Below are 19,693 nucleotides of genomic sequence, written 5' to 3'. Positions count from 1 at the left end.
CACAGAGACAATATTTTTTTGTTTATTTGTAGTAGAACTTAGAAATATATTAAAGAGAAAATCTGGTGTATGCTCAAATCAGAAATCCAGGAAGCTGTTTCAGAAGTTGAACTCTGACAACGTGTATTTTGAAAATCTGTCTATTTTATTTATATACCATATGCTCCTGGTACAAACCAGAAATCAGGAAGCAGGATGAGGATATTAGGGCATATTTTCTCCACATAAGAATGCTTGATTACGACTAGAAAAGCAAGGGAATAAACCAGAGTGAAATGTTAACATTCAGTACTGTAAAATTTAGTAAAATACACCAATAGCACAGAAAATCTCAGAACCTCATTCTGAAAAGCTTAATAAGGTATTATGGACTGTCTGTTCAAATAAAGATTATAAGGTCCATAATACCTTATTAAGCTTATAAGGGAGAACTCATATAAGGGTTTTTATCTAAATGGGTGTGCTAGTTAAATTAGTATGATTTGCCTATCAACAAACACTAGAAAGGAACTTTAACATAGCTTTCTCCAACGTGATGAGTTCCAGATATATAAAGGCTCAAACAACTTTGAAGACTGAGTTTCCCAATACATATTTTGCACTGTGACACGGAATGTTGGACAGCACTTTTCAGAATGAAAAAAGTTAACATCACCATCACCACCACCACCACCATCTCTACTTATTTATATGACTCTTATATCACAAGATGCCCAAGTTATATGCTACCTATAGCTTTTTATAAAAAGCCATAGCTAAAACAACTGGAGAATGCTTGGCACTTGTTCTGGCTTTTTATTTCAGAATTACAGCATGAAACAACCCAATTAACAACAGCTGATACATTTCTTAATAATGAAATAACATTGTGTGGCAAATTGGCAACTTTTAAAAAAGTGACAAATAGTCATTCTTTCTATTCATTTGGGATAAATGTTAACAGCTGAAACTCTCTGCTCTAAGCAAGGCCTTAAAATTCAAATTAGTAATACAATATGATTATCTGTCCTATTTTCTGTTCAACCCATGTGGTATTTGATTATGAAAAGCTAAACCTACAGCAATTATAGGCTACATGAGTTTCAAAACCATCATACCCATTGCAAACAGTACACCACCATCTCATCTGTCTTTTCAGCACTGTAGTGAGATTCATACAAAACCACTATTTATACTGAAAGTAGGTTTAAATCACTTTTTCCCCTAATATAAATTAGTTGTTCAAATGAAAAATCTACACTGCAGTCTTAGTCTGCAAATAAGCCATCTGACTTATGTACAGATAATGACAATGGAAGTAGGTATCTGATGTCCAAATAGACTTCTGCAGGACATGTGAACTTTTAAATGAAATTTTTGCTTGCACAATGCTACACTTTGTTAGAGCAGTCAGTATGGATGCTTGTTCAGAAGAATTAGAATGACAAGAACGTCAAGGAATTTTGATTTAAATCAGTAGTTATTTAACTTTAGTGATTTAAATAGTGATTATTAATAATTTTCTTTAGCAGATTCTGCAAGGGGCAGGGGGTGAGTTTCGATGATCTCTGGAGTGTTTGAAGCTTATGATTCTGTTTAGATCCATTACAAACTTATTTAGGAATAAATCCCACTGGGTGCAGAATGCTTCTCAGCAAATATACACAGAACTGTGCATTAAATTGTTAGAGTTAATCACCACATCTGGTTTCACCACAAAAATTAGATGTAGTCCATTTATGCTTCCCCCCCCCCCCACAATCTAATTTCATCGTGCTATAGTTCTTCCCACCAATAAATTCCATGCCAGTTTCTGGTTTCCATAATTGATGGAATGGTCCCTTAAAGTCACCTGGAACTGAGATACAAATTTTATGGCTCAGTTTGCAGACGTAATGCTTTTACTTTTTAACAAAGTAAGATCAGAATAACTCACATGCAGGAAAAGTTAATATCACAGAAACTATTTTAAAAAAACATTCTTTGAAAAAACATAAGGGTATTCTATCTCCATTAAGAGATGGTCAGGGAAATTTTATCGCATCTTGAGAAGACGCCTGGTTCCCCTAATCATCTGAGACATCGCTTACTCAGTACTTACCACTCTGGGTTTATCCAGGGTCTGCAGGAAGGCTGGACTCTGGTCCAAGGATCGCTCAGGATCACTGGAGATATCTTCTTCAGACTCTTCCCAGGATGAGGAAAAGCCAGTGGAGGAAGCTGAGGAAGACGACAGCTTCCTGATTGGCATGTCCTTTGGGGGGGGTGCTCCTGTTTTTTCTTCCTCCTGAGCATCCAGGTCTGTCACAATAACAGCAGGAATGCTTGCACCTCCACAGCAGTTCCCCCCTTCCACTAGGGACTGCCTAGGTTGTGATAGAGTTGCAGAGGTCCCTGAGGGAAGCTGCTGTTCTTGCAGCCCAACAGCATGGGCTTCAGCCATAGTCTCAGACCAAGACTGCTTTTCAGAGAATGTCAAAGCGAACAGGCTGCTGCTACCCTCCTTGCTGTCAGTTCTGGCAAGGCAAGGCGGATCTCCTGAAGGGAGCAGCTCTCCAAGGGGCATCTCTATGGCTCCTGAGCCCTGCCCTCCAGAAAAGTCCCTCCTCCAGAGCCCAATTTCTATAAAGCCTGGATTCTCACAGCAACTGCTCACCTTGCTTGACCCCTCCAAAAGTTGTGCCTTGCCTTCACCTGGCTGCATCACAGTGCTCATCTCATCAGAGCCCCGAGTTTCCTCACTGCTCTCCATACCTTTGGAATCTTTTTCTTCCAGAGGCTCACTTCTCACCTCAAAGCCCTGCCTCCCAATAGGCCACGGACCCCTTTCCGCCTGCCTGGACTCCTGTGCCCTGGAAACCCCATTGACCCTCCCCATCTCATTAGAAGTGGGCCCTTTCAACAAGGCAAGTCCTTTATCCATTTGATCTGAACTCCACATCCCAGTTTGGCTCCTGCTCTCCACCTCTTCTGAATCCTGTGCTCCAGAGTTCTCTTTGGCCGACTGCCTTGCCTTTGGGCGCTGTTCTCGGAAGAGCCCGTTTTCTTTCTCAGTAGAGGGAGACGCACAGTCCTTTCTTCCCTTGCCCGCCACCTGTAATACACGGGTGTCCCCGGAACCCTTCTCTGCCGCCTTCCCTGTAGTTTCCAGTCGAAACCAGAGTCTATCGAGCTCCTTGATTCCCTCCTCTATCTCTCGTTGCCTCAACGGGGCATCCTCCGCCAGCTGCAGGGGGCTCGGTGGGCTCGGGGAAGGCGACTTTCTCCTGGGCAGGCGGGGACTCTTTCGGGGGGAAGCGGCGCCCCCCGAACTGTGCGCCTGGATGTGCGCCTCGAAGAGCCCCACTTTCTCAACCACCTGCACATTCTGCAGCTCCCGTTGGAGGAGCCGCGCCGTCCCGCAAGACTCTTTCCAGCCGGGCGAAGGAGATCGGCTCTGGGGGCTAATCCAGATAGGACCGCCGAGCTCTCGAGGGCTCCGGAGAACGGGAGCCTCCTCGGTGGCCCGCGGCGGCTCGGCCGGAGGGAAGAGAAATGCAGTGGAGCTGCCGCTGCCGCCCAGAGGCAAAGGGCAATAGGTGCTATGCCTCCCGCTTCCCCGGACGACTTCAGGCGGCGCTTGTCTGCGCGTGGCAGGCGGGGTCTTGCTCCTGCCTCCTCGACAGCCCCCGCTCTTCTCCTCTTCCTCGCCGCTCTTCTTCATGATCACTAGGCTGTTGAGCGCATAGCAGAAGACGGCCATAGTCATGGGTCCGGCCGCCGGGGGACAGGCTCCGCTTCCTCCTCCTCCTCCTCCTTCACCCAGGTCAGTTTCTGCCGAACAGCCCACGTCCTCTTAGGAGGGGGTGGCGGCGGCGGCGGCGGCTGCAGCATTGCCCAGGGAACGGGAGACGCGCCGGGGCGATGAGCGGACCCGGCTCCACAGCTCCATAAACCCGCAAACTGAATGGAAAGACAAGAGAGAAGCAGACAGTGAGCGCGCGAAAAACGCAGACGGCTCAAACCGGCCCTGCCGATTGGCTGCGGTAGACAAGAGTTCGGCCAATGGCTGCAAAGCTCTCACTCTGAAGCCCTGCTGCCAGAAACGCAAAGGTTCAGCGGAGTCCAGCTCCGCCTCTTTTAAAAGGCATAGCCTATTAACCCGAATCTTTACACAATTCAGATTCTCATTTCAGTGCTAAGGTTCAGTCCCAGAATGCACGAATAATAAAGAAGGATCCTTTATGTGAGTAGTAAAGCAAAGATGATCCCCAGATTGCCCCAAGGATCCTTTAGGAAGCCCACAAATCCCGTTTGATCAGGACTGCTAAAAACTGACAATACAGTTTCTCGTCATTTTAACGGTGAGAAACGCATCGCGTGTGGTAAGCTTTACCCCACTCACTGGTAATCTATTCTAAACTCCCGTAAAATGCTAAATGCAACGCTTGGCTGCAAAAACGAGAACCTTATCAACTTTGAAGTAAGCTGCTTTACATCCATATATAGGTAAATAAGCTTGTTACATTTTCTATAGAGTTAAAGGAATGAGAGGAAGAAGAAAAGAGAAAACAGAGAACAGGCCTGTGAAGACTTTGGCAACATAAATTAGAAGCCAAGGATTAACATCTATTTCCCAGTAGAATAAATAAGCAGATAACACAATTGATAGGTAAATTAAAAGAATGCCTCTGAATCAGCGGTGGGATTCAGCCAGTGTGCACCACTTCGGCAGAACCGGTAACTAATTTTTTATTGCCCAGGCCCAGAATGGACTTCCAGAAGTGGTATCCACACAAAGAACCGGTTGTTCACATATTTTAATCCCACCACTGCTCTGAATGTGTGCAAAAAAAAATCTCTTAGCAATCACAATCAATATTGAAGGATAATGATGCGAGATCGAATTTGGGTGGGTCACTGGGACCAGAGATTTACTTTCCCAAGCTTTCAGACTCATGCTGGAGCCCATCTTGAGGGAATTTCTCTTTGTGGAATTCATGCTTTGGGCTGTTCTATGAGTTGTGTTTATATGGTGCCTTCTATTGGCTGATTGGTGTGTTGATGGCTGGCAATTGGCTGTTGTTTCCCAAACCCTCAGCTCCTATAATTCCCTGAAGATGGGCTCCAGCATCAGTCTGAAAGCTTGGAAGAGTAAATCTCTGGTCCCGGTGACCCATCCAAATTCAATCTCACAATCAGTATTCCCTATGATGGGAAAAAAGCTTAATGGCAAGAAGATTGATCTTCTTGGTCTCCTTGAGTTGGTCTTAAATTCAGTTTTTTTATAAAAGAATAAAAGTACTGATAAAGCTACCAGTTCTGCTTCTCAGGCAAAGCCCCAAGAAGATACTGAGAGGGTCAAGAAATGGAAAAGCTTGAGATGGTATATTATAATAAATTAGTAGCTAGTGATGCCAACCATCCAACTTCTGGCCATGGGTCAGAAAAAAAATCATCAGATAGGAAGAAAATAGCCAAGTATCAGAAGTCCTTCCATGAAAACAAAGGAGTAAGTCTGGGCCTAAACATGGGTTTTCTCCTGGGAAAGTGGTAGGGAAAAGTCATGGGACTTAGGAAAACCAAAACTTAATATGTATAATTTTTCTTTTTAAAATGAAAGTAACAGTGGGAAGGAATGATAGAAGGCCTTAAATGCTGGCCTCGAAGTTGTGAGAAGTAATGCTGGAAGGCTCATCATTATATGCTCTAGAAATTGCACCTGAGGAAACTAAAAATAAAATAACAATGTTATAATTAAAACAATAGTATTCATAAATATTTGAAACATAAAGTTAGAAACAGAGCTGTAGATTTTCCCCTTAATTCATTTTTTTCTATGGTGGAACAGTATTGTGCATCAACACTTTGCTCTTTTACTTTATTTCTTATTACATCACTTTAAGCTGTACTTGTGCTCATTTTTACTCCTTATACAGTATTGCCTTATGGGAAGATACAAAATGTGTAGCCTTCTTCCTGGTTGCCATACTGACTGAGAGTGATGGAAATTGGAGTCATCTTGAAAGTCACAAAGCACATTACTGTTTTGTTGGGTTAATTTTTGAAACGTTCAGTAAATTGTCTCTTTACTAAAGTTATTGGGATTATACAGGTAGTGCTTGACTTACTATCAAAGTTATGATGGACCTAAAAGGGTACTTATGACCGGCACCATTGGGCTCCCTCCAGGGTCACGTGCCTGTATTTTGGGAATGCGGCAACTGGTCTGCATTTATGGCCATCTAAAGTGTACTGCATTTATGGCCATCTAAAGTGTATACATGATCACAATTGATGACTTTTTGCCTGAAATAGGCATATACTTTCGGTTTCCAGCAAAAAACATTCATTGCTGACAAAGGGTTTCTTAACGACTGCAGATTTTGCTTAACAACTACAGAATTTGCTTTAAGTTCACTTAACAACTTCTGCAAAAAAGGCTGTAAAATCAGGCATGGTCACATGATGACCCACTTAATGAGTAGCACAATTTACAATAGTAATTTCATGCTCAATTATTTGCAAGTCAAAAACAAACTATTTAGATTAAACTCTATTGAACTGAATGGGATTTATTTCTAAAATCTGAAAAAGCACAATATATAACTATTTCCTGCTGCAAGGATATATAGTTTTATTAGTATTACATATTTAAGCATGCATTTTTATATATGCTATGCTATTTATGTATTGTATTAGTGTAGACAAATTTATAACCTTACACATCTGTGTAGTACTGCTACTCCAAATGAAATCACACCTCTTATTTTGGTATCAGTTATATGCTAAGAATTTTGATTCTGGTGTAACTTAATGCCCTTCATGCTGTGGCAAATGTAATTATTTATCTGTCATTCTGTGCGCTATGCTTCTGTATGAATCTTTGGAACTTATCCATCTACCTGCATACAAGAACAAAGTATAGATTTTTTAATTTGCTAATAAGTTTGCCTAAATATTTACTATGCTTTGAAATTTAAGTTTGTACACTGTTGAAACTGAAGTAGAATTATATAATGTGCACACCATAATTGCTGGCAAGAATAACCATATAGAATTTTGAATACAGGATTAGCCCAATATGTATTCACATCGTCCATAGTCACCTGGTCAAACATCTAGCCAATACGAGGTGATGTGAGTTTTTTAATGAACAAACAAGACAATAAGCATATGCAGGGATAATATGTAATATACTGTTGGTTTATGCACTTTTTCTATGATGCTTGTTCTATACCACAACAGCACTCATTTTGTAATCAAAATTGTGTGATTTTAAATATATTGTAGTACTTGGAAGGGGACTATATTTATCATGGGTCTGAACACATTTTTTATCAGAAACATGTTATAGTCTCTACCCTTGATGACCAAGGTAATTATGGAAATGTGTAACTTTTAAGTTTTTGTTTGTTGCTAAGTCTTAATAGCTGATATGCTGGCTGTACTGGAGGATGATTCTAAATAAGGTAAAGATGCTAAAACAATATTTAACATTTCCCCTTTTTATTGTTTTTTTCAATTCCCAATCAGTATCTCCATGAAGAAACTGTAATGTGGTATTCAATTTAAATAGGAAAGACACAGGTTTAACAGTATCTCATCCTGTCCTATGGTCCTGACTGAAATTGCCTTTGTTTAATTTATACATTTCCTGTCTCCCTATACTGAGTGAGTCCAGGCAGCAACTTACAATAACTTCATTGCTATAATTAACAACTCTTGAAGATAATTGGACTCCAGTATTTTCTTTAATTTGGCTTCTTGAAGCTTATCAGTGGATGTGGGCCGCAATAAATTTGATACCATTCTTCCCTTAATTTTTTTCCATCCATCTCAAATAACACTATATTACCACATTTATTACCAAACTTATAAGATTTTTTAAATGCTGGGATCATACTAAATCTTAGAAACACACACAGTACAGAATCCACAGCATTAGCCTCTTTCTAATGAGGTAAACACTAGCATTGGTAGTGTTACTCTTAAGATTTCTAAGGCTAGGTGTGACTTCTCCAGGTTTTTTTATATAGTAAGCTAATTGGGAATGAATTTTTAGCTATAAATTTAATTGTTTTGCTAATTTAATTTAGTGATTTGATTTTCTTTTATCCCACCAAGTAATCTTGTGCAGCTACATATGAGTTCGTAAAGAAGGTGTTCTTTGAACCAAGACTATGCTTGTTTGTCATTTATTTCTGTGAGTTTCTATGATATATGCTTCCAGGCAATGTTTTACAATTGTATAGCATTGTATTTATAGTTTCATGCACATTTCTTCAGCTTTTCTCTGACCCATTTTTAAAAAGTTTTCTTAAATTTCTGAAAAGGGTTCATTATCTTGGGAGTCTTTATTCATGTTTTAAATAACAACCATTTCTCACAGTTCCAACAGTTATCATTTCTATGCATATAATGGTGTACAGAGTAATTTATTTGTGGATCTAGTAAATAGGAAGTGTGCTTCAAATGGAATGTAGTTCTTTAGGGTAATGGCTTATCTACTGGAAGAAGTAGCAATCATATTCGGCCCCTTGCACACTGGGCAATTTCTGGACCTCTGTCCCTGAATTATTCTTAAAATTACGCTAAGTTTGTAAAAAAAAAAATCGTGCGTCCAGTATGAAAGCAGGAAGGCAGTGGTGCGAGTTAAATATTTTCTAAACATGCTGGACACGGCTGTGCGGTTTGTGTGCAAGCTGAACCCTGTGATGCGTGTCTTGCCCTCATATTATATGGAGGAAACAAATGATGGCAATCTCTGTGGAGACACGAAGATCAGGGCTCTTTTCGCTGTTCTCTGCAACAAGAGTTGATTTGGCTGAAGTGCTTCTCTTTCTACGGAAGACAGCTGAAATACATTTTGCTTCCAGGATAGTTTTGGTATGATATTGTGTGTGTGTGTGTATGTGTGTGTATTTATGTATTCTAACTCCCGGCACCGGTGGAGCGTATCCGAAAAAGGCAGCGTGTCAGAGGCACCCCCGCAAAACCAAGGTGCGGTTTACGGTAGCCCTCAGTAACGAAAGCTCACTGCCCATCTGAGTTTGGCGCACTTCAGAAGTAGGAGCGGTTGGAAGCTGGTTTCTCGCGACTGATCCACGCCCGTAAAACCTGATTTCTCGCCCGCTACTGATCCCAGCCTAAATCGGGTCTTGTTCTCCGACCCGGTCTCCAGAAAAAGAGGTCGATTTTGACGCAAGACTTGGAGCTCAGGAAAGGAAGAGACATACGCAAGGCTTAGGATGCGCCGAGAAAAGAGCAAGGATTAAGAGAGCGAAATCGGAGAGGTTGGTCATACCTGTCCCGGAGAGATTGGTGCACCTTGACTATCCAATTGCCTCGGGAAAAGCTCGAGCCATTGAAGACGCGCAGACTTGAAAATTGCTCTAGAAATAATCTCTTCCTCCTGGTCAAGCCGTTCAGACGCCTCTCCTGTCCCCGCCTGCGGCGCGTAACTAGAAAAACGAGCGAATTCTATGGTCGGCTGGATCTGTAACTTTATTATTCCTGCTATTATTTTAAACTGTTCAGCCGCCGTGATCGTTACTCGCCTTTTCCAACATCACCCGTGTCATTGGCCGTTTCTTCGGTGTTTGTTGAATGTGCGGGAGCGAGAGTAGGGAGGGGAGGGGGTCGGAAAGCAGGAAGGAAGTTGTGAGCCTGTCTGGGGTTGAACTCAGCGGAACAAGTTTCTTTTCTTTCTTTTTTCTTTTTTTCCTATTGCTTTGGCAGGACTGATGGAGGGAAACATTAAAAAAAAAAGTTTCCATTGTTAGCGAGCTCAGAACAAAATCTGCTCCACCCTTTGTGGGTTAAAGATACACCGTCCTTTTTTTTCTTTCCCCACTCCTTGTTCCTCCTTACTATGTATAACTTGCTTCAGCTATTTAAAACCTTTTAAATGCTCCAGCTTTTTCAGGAAGGAGAGGAGATGCTGGGGTTACTGCTCTGCAGACCGGATCTCCCTTCCAAAGGCCTTCAAAGAGCAAGTGAAAAACTGTGACCCCATGTGAGATCATGGATATTTTTCAGGTATAGTGACTATATATCTGTATAGCTATCAAAAATCTAAAGTTTCCCTTTAGTTTATCTAAACTTTTCAGACAAATTTTAATTTTTATGAGGGAGGTAGTCAGACTATTTACACACTTAAAAGGGAAAGTGGCCCTCTGAGAATGTGTCCACTCTGTTTAAACCAGTCAAATCCCAGGGGGCTGAAGGAGACTCCAAATATGTTTTATCACAGTATTGAATGAAATTAAACACTGGGGAGGCCAGTTACTCTTTCTTAGCCCAACCTAATTCACTGGGTTGTCATTCTGGAGCAAAACAGGAGAATGAAGTTTTATGTATTCCACCATGATCTCCTACACAAAAGGCAAGATGTAAGTCTAAGAAATAGATAAATATGTTTAAAGATATTCCCCTGTTCTGTCTGCAGCTGGAACGCTACAATTACCTCAGCATAAGGCACTTTTCACGTTTGAATGATTATTAATTTAAAAACCAGAAATTAAACACATATATCTTAAAGTCCTATCAGTATGATTCACTTCAGGTCAAATATGCTTAGGGCAGAAGAGGCTAGTGTGGCATATACTTTTGTTTAGGGAATCTAAGTAATGGGACCTTGCCCTACAATATGTATTTCTGGTTCTTCTGTTAGAAATGATTCCATCTTGCTATTTCAAAGAAAGAAAAGAGATATAACAAACTTCTTTGATCAGCTTTGCTTAGAAAAAACTTCCATTTGACCTAGAATGATCTCCGTATGACATTTGATGTATATATCAAATCAGAAAATGTTGGTCAAATTGTATATACACATGTGCAAGGTGGTATACATTAACCTAAAATAATCCCAAACTTAAAATCATGAAACATGTCTTCTCAGTTAAAAAGAAATAGGAAAGATGCCCTGTATCTCCAGGTTAATACATAAAATGTGCTCATGTTTATCTATCTCTCAAGATCTGAACTAGTAAGTAAAAAACACTGGTCTATGACATATTATAGTAACACTGTGTGTGTGGGGGGGGGGGTACTATAAAACTGGAGTAATGAGAAATTGCCATATATCTTTAAAGATTCCCAGATTAGGAAGATAATTGTTAGCAATTCAGACTCCCATAGCCACAAGGGCAAAGTCCCTTACATTTAATATCCTTATGGACAAAGCACTGTATTTTGCAATGAAGTCTTTTCCATAATGAGCAATTGTTATACTGAAGAGCTAATACACTGATTTTGACATTTTAAAAAAAACAAAAACCAAAAGTTAAAATAATTTGGAGTCAGTGACATTCAACTGGTGATTTACCAATATGTAACACCCAGAAACTAAAACCAAGATCATACAATATAAAGCAACAATAAATTCTGGGAATTAACCATACCAAAAATAATGTTAAAAGTAATTATACATCCAGAGGGTCGGTTTGGCTATTATAACTTGGGACTGCTGGGGTAAAACTGCTGCAGTTCAATAACACTTGGAGGACTGCAGGTTCTCCATCCCTTCAAATAGCCTGTAATATTTTTTCTACAAGGTGCTTACAAGCTACACTTCTATGATATACACACATACACACACACACACATAGACACATACACACACACATACATACACACATATACATAGATACTTACATATACTGTATGTGTACACACTTCAGTTTAATGGATTGCTTGGGGGAGATGTTCTATTATTCCTAAATTGTTGGTTAAATCAGAATGTGTCAACCATAATACCATTATGCTTAATTTCACATCACCTGCATAGTGACACATACAATAGGAATTATTTTCATTATATTTGAAATCCATTGATTCAAAGTATATATATTTAATATCGCACCATTGCACTCATTTTACATGCTAGTATGCTTAAAATCCTACAAGCTAGACTCCAGCAGTATGTGGATCGAGAACTACCAGAATTACAGGCAGGATTTCGAAGAGGCAGAGGAACTAGAGATCAAATTCGGCAAGGCTGTATACTGTCGCCCTGCCTATTTAACTTATATGCAGAGTACATCATGAGAAAGGCAGGGCTAGATGAATCAAAAGTTGGAATTAAGATTGCCGGGAGAAATATTAACAACCTAAGATATGCAGATGATACCACTCTAATGGCAGAAAGTGAAGAAGAACTAAAGAGCCTCTTGTTGCGGGTGAAGAAGGAGAGTGCAAAACTTGGGTTGAAACTTAACATTAAGAAAACCAAGATCATGGCATCCGGCCCTCTCAATTCCTGGCAAATAGATGGGGAAGAAATGGAGGTAGTGACAGATTTTATTTTCCTGGGCTCCAAGACCACTGCAGATGGGGACTGTAGCCAAGAAATTAAAAGATGCTTGCTCCTGGGGAGGAAAGCAATGGCAAATCTAGACAGCACACTAAAAAGCAGAGACATCACCCTGTCAACAAAAGTGCGTATAGTCAAGGCTATGGTCTTCCCAGTTGCAATGTATGGCAGTGAAAGTTGGACCATAAGAAAGGCTGAGTGCCAAAGAATCGAGGCCTTTGAACTATGGTGCTGGAGAAGACTCCTGCGAGTCCCTTGGACTGCAAGGCGATCAAATGGGTCAGTCCTAGAGGAGATCAACCCTGACTTGCTCTTTAGAAGGCCAGAACTTGAAGTTGAAACTCAAGTACTTTGGCCACCTAATGAGAAGGAAGGACTCACTGGAGAAGAGCCTAATGCTGGGAAAGATTGAGGGCAATAGAAGAAGGGGACGACAGAGAATGAGGTGGCTGGATGGAGTCACTGAAGTAGTAGGCGTGAGCTTAAATGGACTCCAGAAGATGGTAGAGGACAGGAAGGCCTGGAGGAACATTGTCCATGCGGTCACGATGGGTCGGACACGACTTCGCAGCTAACAACAACAACATATTTATTTAATAGGGGATGTTATTTTAGCCACACCAGACACCAAGTTTTGAACATTTCTTATTTAATAAATTCATGATTGAAACCTTATCTCTTTTCAAAGCGCAGTTAGAAGATTGATCATCCAGAACTCAGAAATTTGCCTCCATTATAAGTATCTAGTCTGGCATGCCAGGGTTATGCATTAGGGAAATGAGTTATAGCCAGTGAAATTTGTGCCATAAAGCCTATTCCGAATGTCATGTGATCTGTTGTTGTTTTTCTACATGTTTTGTCTTTGGAGTAGGATCTGCAATGACTAGCAAGTCACTCTTTGCAGGATCAGAACCACATGTTTTTGTTGAAACATTGTCTTTCTGTTGAAACTGTCTTTGGGTTCCACATTTCCAGGGCAGTTTACATTAGCTGATAAGATCCAGGAAAACAGTTTGCATCAAAAAAGGCAATGCCAAAAACAATCAGAGCTGACATTTTAAAAACATCCAAATTAAAAAGCCTGGGGAATATGCATACTGAGAAATCTGTCTGTCATAAATCAGGGTCCTCCTGCTTGCTCTTGGACTGCAATCTGTTATATGCAGTTTCTTCTGAATAACCATATGGGCATTGCCAATCTACTTTGTAGAGTCTGTTCAACTCTATTGCTTCAAAAATGATAATGGTTAAAAGCAACAAATTAGTTTTAGAGGCTCTGTATGCAAATGTAAGTAGAGCTGAACAAACGAAAAGATTGAAGATAATATTTATTAATCAGATTTATATGGTCACCCATCTCCTCCCAAAGGGGACTCTGGGCAGCAGACAACAATAAATAAAGCAGCCAATAAAATGAGATTAAAATCTTAGAATAAGAATAAGCACACAGAACAAAGCAGTGGAGAAATTGAGGTGAAGTCATTGTCCATTTATATAGAAAGGACACTGTTGTTTAGTGTTTAGAATAGAATCCAACAGTTATGAAGATCACATATTATCATTTCTTATTTTTTCTCTCAGCAAACCTACCTCATGCATTTTTATGAGAATAACAAATAGAAAGGAGGAACCCTTAATCTCTTTGAAGGAAGGATATGCTAAAAATATAAGAATAAAATATTTACTTAACAGTTATCCTGTCTCTATTCCCATTTTGGGTTTTGTGTACATGCACGCATGCCCTCTGATATAAAGGCTCATTCACACAAAAGACACTGCATCATTAGAACTACTAGATCTGGACTGCAAAACTTGTAATGAACCCTGAATGGCAGAACAAAAATAAAGAAGTATAGTAAAGGTATTCCTTGAATTACAACCGATTGCTTAGCACCATTCAAAGTTACACAGACCCACCTTCCCCAAAGGCAGTTAAGATCCAATTCTGAATTTCTGATGGCTGCCTCCCCCCCCCCAGTCACATGACTGCATGTCAGGCACTAAGTGTCCAGCTCACTTTTACAGCCATTTTCAGTAACCTGCAGTTACATGACCACGTTTTACAATATTTTTGCTGAAAACTGGCATTTACTTTCGGTTTCCAGCAAAAATCACCTTATAGCGTACAATGGATTTGCTTTATGACTGCAACATTTGCTTTACAACTGATGCAAAAAAAATCATAAAATTGGGTTGGTCACATGGGTGACCTGCTTTACGACTACCATGACTTATGACATGGTAATGGGCAGGCTCCATTACCGTTGAAAGTCAAGGACTACTTGTACTATAGTTCATGACATTTAGTGGCTGTCTGGAATTTTGTAGCCATAATCTGTAAGCACTGTGCATAAGTAGTAGACAGCATATTATACTGAAAACATAAAAACAGGAAATAAAAGATGTGTTCCATCTCTGATTATTTTTAATTTCCAAGTGATCCTCCTTAGTACAAGCCTTACACCCAGGGAATTGGCTGGTCTATATCTGTGGTTGAGCATTCTGTGAAAGAACGATTTAGATGTATAGATATGCTGTTTTGAACCATGCATTCTTTATTTAGATGGTTTAATCTTAATATGACATTTTTTTAACTTGTGATAGTATTTGTGTGGGACAGCACATCTAACCTTTATTATCCTAACATATAGTGGATTTCACAGTTGAAGGTTGCTATAAGTGAAATATTACAGGAAAATAAATTAAAGCTGCTGTTCTTTCTATAAGGATGTTTTGTTCCTATGTGGTTGGTTGGAAACAAAACAAAGAGCAAGCAGATGCTGTTGGAGAGTAAGAGTTTTCCATCGCTTTTCAATATTTCTGAAGTTCCATCACTTTTCAATAGATAGGTAGATAGATAGATAGATAGATAGATAGATAGATAGATAGATAGATAGATAGATAGATAACCTTTATTGTCATTTTTTACTGTGGGCACAATGGCACACATTAAAAATGAAATTTAGTTGCTTGCTCTCAAAGTGTAAGACATATTTAAACATACAATATACAACATATGTATACACCTAAAGCCTTTATAAGTAACATATAAATATTAATCACTGTCCACCTTGAATACATAACGGAAGGCGGAAGCTTTAGAATTCACAAGGTTAATACTGTATGGAACAAAACTGTGACTGAATCTGGATGTTCTGCTTCAGATACCACAAAGCCTTCTCCCAGAAGGTAACAAAGAAAACAAGTTGTGAAGAGGATTTTATTTATTTATTTATTTATTTATTTATTTATTTATTTATTTATTTATTTATTTTATTTAACTTATATACCGCCCTATTCCCGTAGGACTCAGGGTGGTTTACAGGGCAATTAAAATCATACAATACAAAAGTTAAAAATTTAAAACAGTTAATTAAAACAGTTAATTAACTTTAGAGCCCAAAATTTAAAAGTTAAAACATTAAAACCCAATTAAAACCCCTCAGTCTAGGCCCGACAGCTCAAAGAGCCAGGTTTTCAGGTCCCAGCGGAATGAGCGGAGGTCGGAGGCAGTCCTAAGTTCCATCGGAAGTTGGTTCCAGAGGGCAGGCGCACCCACAGAGAAGGCCCTCTCTCTGGGGGTCACCCGCCGGCAATCCTTTACCGGCGGTACCCTAAGAAGGCCCTCCCTGTGGGAGAGCACAGGACGATGGGAAGTTGATGCTGGCAGCAGGTGTTCCCTCAGATAATCCGTACCCAAGCCATTTAGGGCTTTATAGGTCATCACCAGCACCTTGAATCTCACTCGGAAGGCAACTGGAAGCCAATGCAGCTCGCGGAGAAGAGGTGTTACACGGGAGTATCGGGGAACTCCCATCACAACTCGTGCGGCTGCATTCTGCACCAGTTGAAGCCTCTGAGTGGTCCTCAAGGGCAGCCCCATGTAGACAGCGTTGCAGTAGTCTAACCGGGAGGTCATGAGCGCATGGGTCACTGTGCGTAGGGCATCTCGGTCCAGATAGGGCCGCAACTGGTGCACCAGGCGAACCTGGGCAAAAGCCCCCCTGGTCACGGCTCCTATATGATCTTCAAAGTTGAGCCGTGAGTCCAGGAGGGTGCCCAAGTTGCGAGCCCTATCAATGGGGGGTAACACCTCACCCCCCATCCTTAATGATGGAACAAACTGGTTAACCCGAGATGCCGGTACGTACAGCCACTCAGTCTTGGCAGGGTTGAGACGAAGCCTGTTTCTCCCCATCCAAACCTGGACCGCTTCCAGGCAACGGGACATCACATCGAGGGCATCACTGGGTTGGTTCGGGGTGGAAAGAAAAAGTTGGGTATCATCAGCATACTGATGATACCCCACCCCGAAACCACGAATGAGCTCGCCCAGTGGCTTCATATAGATGTTGAACAGGAGGGGAGAGAGGACCGACCCCTGAGGAACTCCACAAACGAGAGACCTCGGGGCGGACCTCTGCCCTCCCATCAACACCGACTGCGAGCAGCCCAGGAGATAGGAGGAGAACCACTGTAAAACAGTGCCTCCCACTCCCAACCCCCTGAGACGCCGCAGTAGAATACCATGGTCGATGGTATCAAAAGCCGCTGAGAGGTCTAATAGGACGAGGACAGAGGAACATCCCCTGTCCCGAGCCCGCCAGAGATCATTCACCAGCGCGACCAATGCCGTCTCCGTGCTGTACCTGGGCCTGAAGCCCGATTGGTACGGGTCAAGATAATCAGTTTCCTCCAGGAACAGAGGAAGCTGATGCGCCACCACACTCTCAACAACCTTCACCAAAAAGCGAAGGTTGGAGACCGGACAATAGTTATTTAAAACAGCCGGGTCCAGGGCAGGCTTCTTGAGGAGGGGTCTCACCACCGCCTCCTTCAAGGCGGCGGGGAAGATACCCTCCTTCAAGGAAGCAGTTATTACTGCCTGGAACCAGCCTTGTGTCTCCTCCCGGGCCGCATAAACCAGCCAGGAGGGGCACGGGTCCAATAAACAAGTGGTGGAGCTCAGTCTCCTCATGATCCTGTCCACGTAATCGGGGGGGACACAGGATCGAACTCAGTCCAGATAACATGCTGGTGTGTAGTGTCCCAGACAATCTTGCGGACCCTGCTCAAGCAACATATGCTATGTCCTGGATGGAAGGGAGGGAACTGCCAATAATCTTTTCAGCCATCCTTACCACTCTCTGCACTGCCTTCCTGTCTGAAGCAGTGATGCTTCCAAACCAGACTGTAATGCAATATGACAGGATGCTGTCGATCGTCCCTCTGTGGAAAGTGGAAGGACAGGGAAAGGAAGATGTGCTTTTCTCATGCGACACAGAAAATGCAGGTGCTGCTGTGCCCACTTTACCAGCGTCTCGCTGTTGAGTGATCCAGCCAGCCTACTCGTTAGCTGCACACCCAGAAATTTGATGCTGGTAACCATCTCCACAGGTGAATCATTAATGCACAAAAGAGTGTGGCTGTGCCTGCCTTTTGTGAAATCGATAATGATCTCTTTGGTTTTACCAATGTTTAAAACTAGGCTGTTTTCCTTATACCAGTTCACCAAACCGTCAACCTAGTTCTTATCTGCTCTGGACTATAGAGGTGAAGTAGTTATATTATAAAATAACTAATTTATCAGAAGCATTTTAAAAAGCCAAAATTGCATTTTTAAGTATTACCCAAACGGGCAAGTATCCTGGTATAACTTTGCCATCCTAATGCAAGTTCACTTGGTGTAAGACATTGAGTTCAAATGGACATTCGTTTGGAAATGTCTGAATACTAATACTAATCTAATCAGAATAGAGCTGGAAGGGACCTTGGAGGTCTTCTACTCCAACCCCCTGTTCAAGCACAAGATTCTATACCATTTCAGACAAGTGGCTGTCCAGTCTCTTCTTAAAAACTTCCATTGATGAAGCACCCCTAACTTCTAAAGGCAAGCCGTTCCACTGGTTAATTTTTCTCACTGTTAGGAAGTTTCTCCTTAGTTCCAGGTTGCTTCTCTCCTTGATAGGTTTCCATTGTTTCTTGTCTTGCCTTCTGGTGCTTTGGAAAATAAGGTGACTTCCTCTTCTTTGTGGCAGCCACCCAAATACTGGAATACTGCTATCATGTCACCCCTAGGCCTTCTTTTCATAATAAACATCTTTTTTCTTCTTTTCATAATAAACATAGTAATAATAATAATAATAATAATAATAATAATAATAATAATAATAATAATAATAATAAGAAGAAGAAGAAGAAGAAGAAGAAGAAGAAGAAGAAGAAGAAGAAGAAGAAGAAGAAGAAGAAGAAGAAGAAGAAGAAGAAGAAGTTGGAAGAGACCTTGGAGGTCATCTAGTCCAACCCCCTGCTCAGGCAGGAAACCCTATACCATTTCAGGGAAATGGCTGTCCAGTCTCCTCTTAAAAACTTCCAGTGTTGGAGCATTCACCCCTTCTGGAGGCAGGTTGTTCCACTGGTTAATTGTTCTAACTGTCAGGAAGTTTCTCCTTAATTCTAGGTTGCTTCTCTCCTTGACTAGTTTCCATCCATTGCTTCTTGTCCTGCTTTCAGGTGCTTTGGAGAATAGCTTGACTCCCTCTTCTTTGTGGCAGCCCCTGAGAGATTGGAACACTGCTATCATGTCACCCCTCATTCTTCTCTTCATTAAACTACACATACCCAATTCCAGCAACCGTTCCCTATATGTTTTAGCCTCCAGTCCCCCAATCATCTTTGTTGCCCTTCTCTGTACATAATTCTTCTTTTCATAATAAACATCATAATACATATTATGAAGTTTTGCCAGGTTCTTAGTTTAAATAATAGTATGCCTTAATGTACGATGTTGTTATTAATTCTGTGATTTCTATATATATCAGGTTAAAAACTGTTGTACATTTATTATTTTTATTTATAAAATTTAGAATCTTTCCCTTCAATTAGCCAAAGTAAAACAGTACACCCTAGATAATAGTTTATCATAAGTAAATTAAAATAAATACTTCAAGACCGTCGCTGTGTAAGCCATATTGAACTTTTATGTTTAGAATTGCTATGCCATTGATGTTAATTGCTGGGTAAAAGCAGAAAGAGAGAACTGATTGTTCGTGTCCTGCCTGTGAGTTTTCCATAGACATCTGGTTATTCATTTTTGGAAACAGGATGCTGGAATTGAAAATTACATCAAAGTAATGCAAGTGGGTTTTTGGTCCTGCAACAGGACTTCCCCTTATTCTGTCTTTCTCTGTACTTCCTGTATCTCAGTCTCTAACCTCTAGGGCAGATTTGGGGAGAGCAAGGGAAAAATGGAGGGTGGTGGCGGCTGATCTGCTCTGTGATTGAACAAAACTGCTCTTGCAATCAGAGGAAAAGGTGGCAGCTGTTTAGATTCACAATTAAGACAGGCTAAGGAAGTTTCCTTTGTTAACTTAGCAAACTTCTTTCTTAAGGTTGTGTTTGGACAGATAACTATTACAG

At 41.1% G+C, this 19,693-nt stretch overlaps 2 protein-coding genes across 3 annotated transcripts in view; one reads left to right on the top strand and one right to left on the bottom strand.

Annotated features, from left to right (window-relative positions):
• Positions 1–9,482, bottom strand: part of ITPKB (inositol-trisphosphate 3-kinase B) — a 76,812-nt gene extending 67,330 nt beyond the window's left edge. The window contains exons 1-2 of one of the 2 annotated variants that reach the window (XM_081313567.1): positions 9,266–9,482; positions 2,081–3,921 (exon numbers count right to left, since the gene is read on the bottom strand). In XM_081313567.1, the coding sequence (XP_081169693.1) occupies positions 2,081–3,727 (1,647 nt within the window). In that variant the 5' untranslated portion in view covers positions 3,728–3,921; positions 9,266–9,482. The remainder of the gene's footprint in view (positions 1–2,080; positions 3,922–9,265) is intronic. The other variant, XM_081313566.1, reaches the window with a different exon arrangement.
• A 288-nt stretch (positions 9,483–9,770) lies between these two features.
• Positions 9,771–19,693, top strand: part of PSEN2 (presenilin 2) — a 56,506-nt gene continuing 46,583 nt past the window's right edge. Inside the window, exon 1 of the mRNA XM_081313569.1 lies at positions 9,771–9,999. The gene's annotated coding sequence lies outside the window, so the exon portion shown is untranslated. The remainder of the gene's footprint in view (positions 10,000–19,693) is intronic.

This window comes from Vipera berus, assembly GCF_964194415.1.
Source record: "Vipera berus genome assembly, chromosome: 1".
Taxonomy (NCBI): domain Eukaryota; kingdom Metazoa; phylum Chordata; class Lepidosauria; order Squamata; family Viperidae; genus Vipera; species Vipera berus.
The sequence above is the reverse complement of the archived record's forward strand: the minus strand, read 5'-3'. Positions and strand labels throughout refer to the sequence as shown.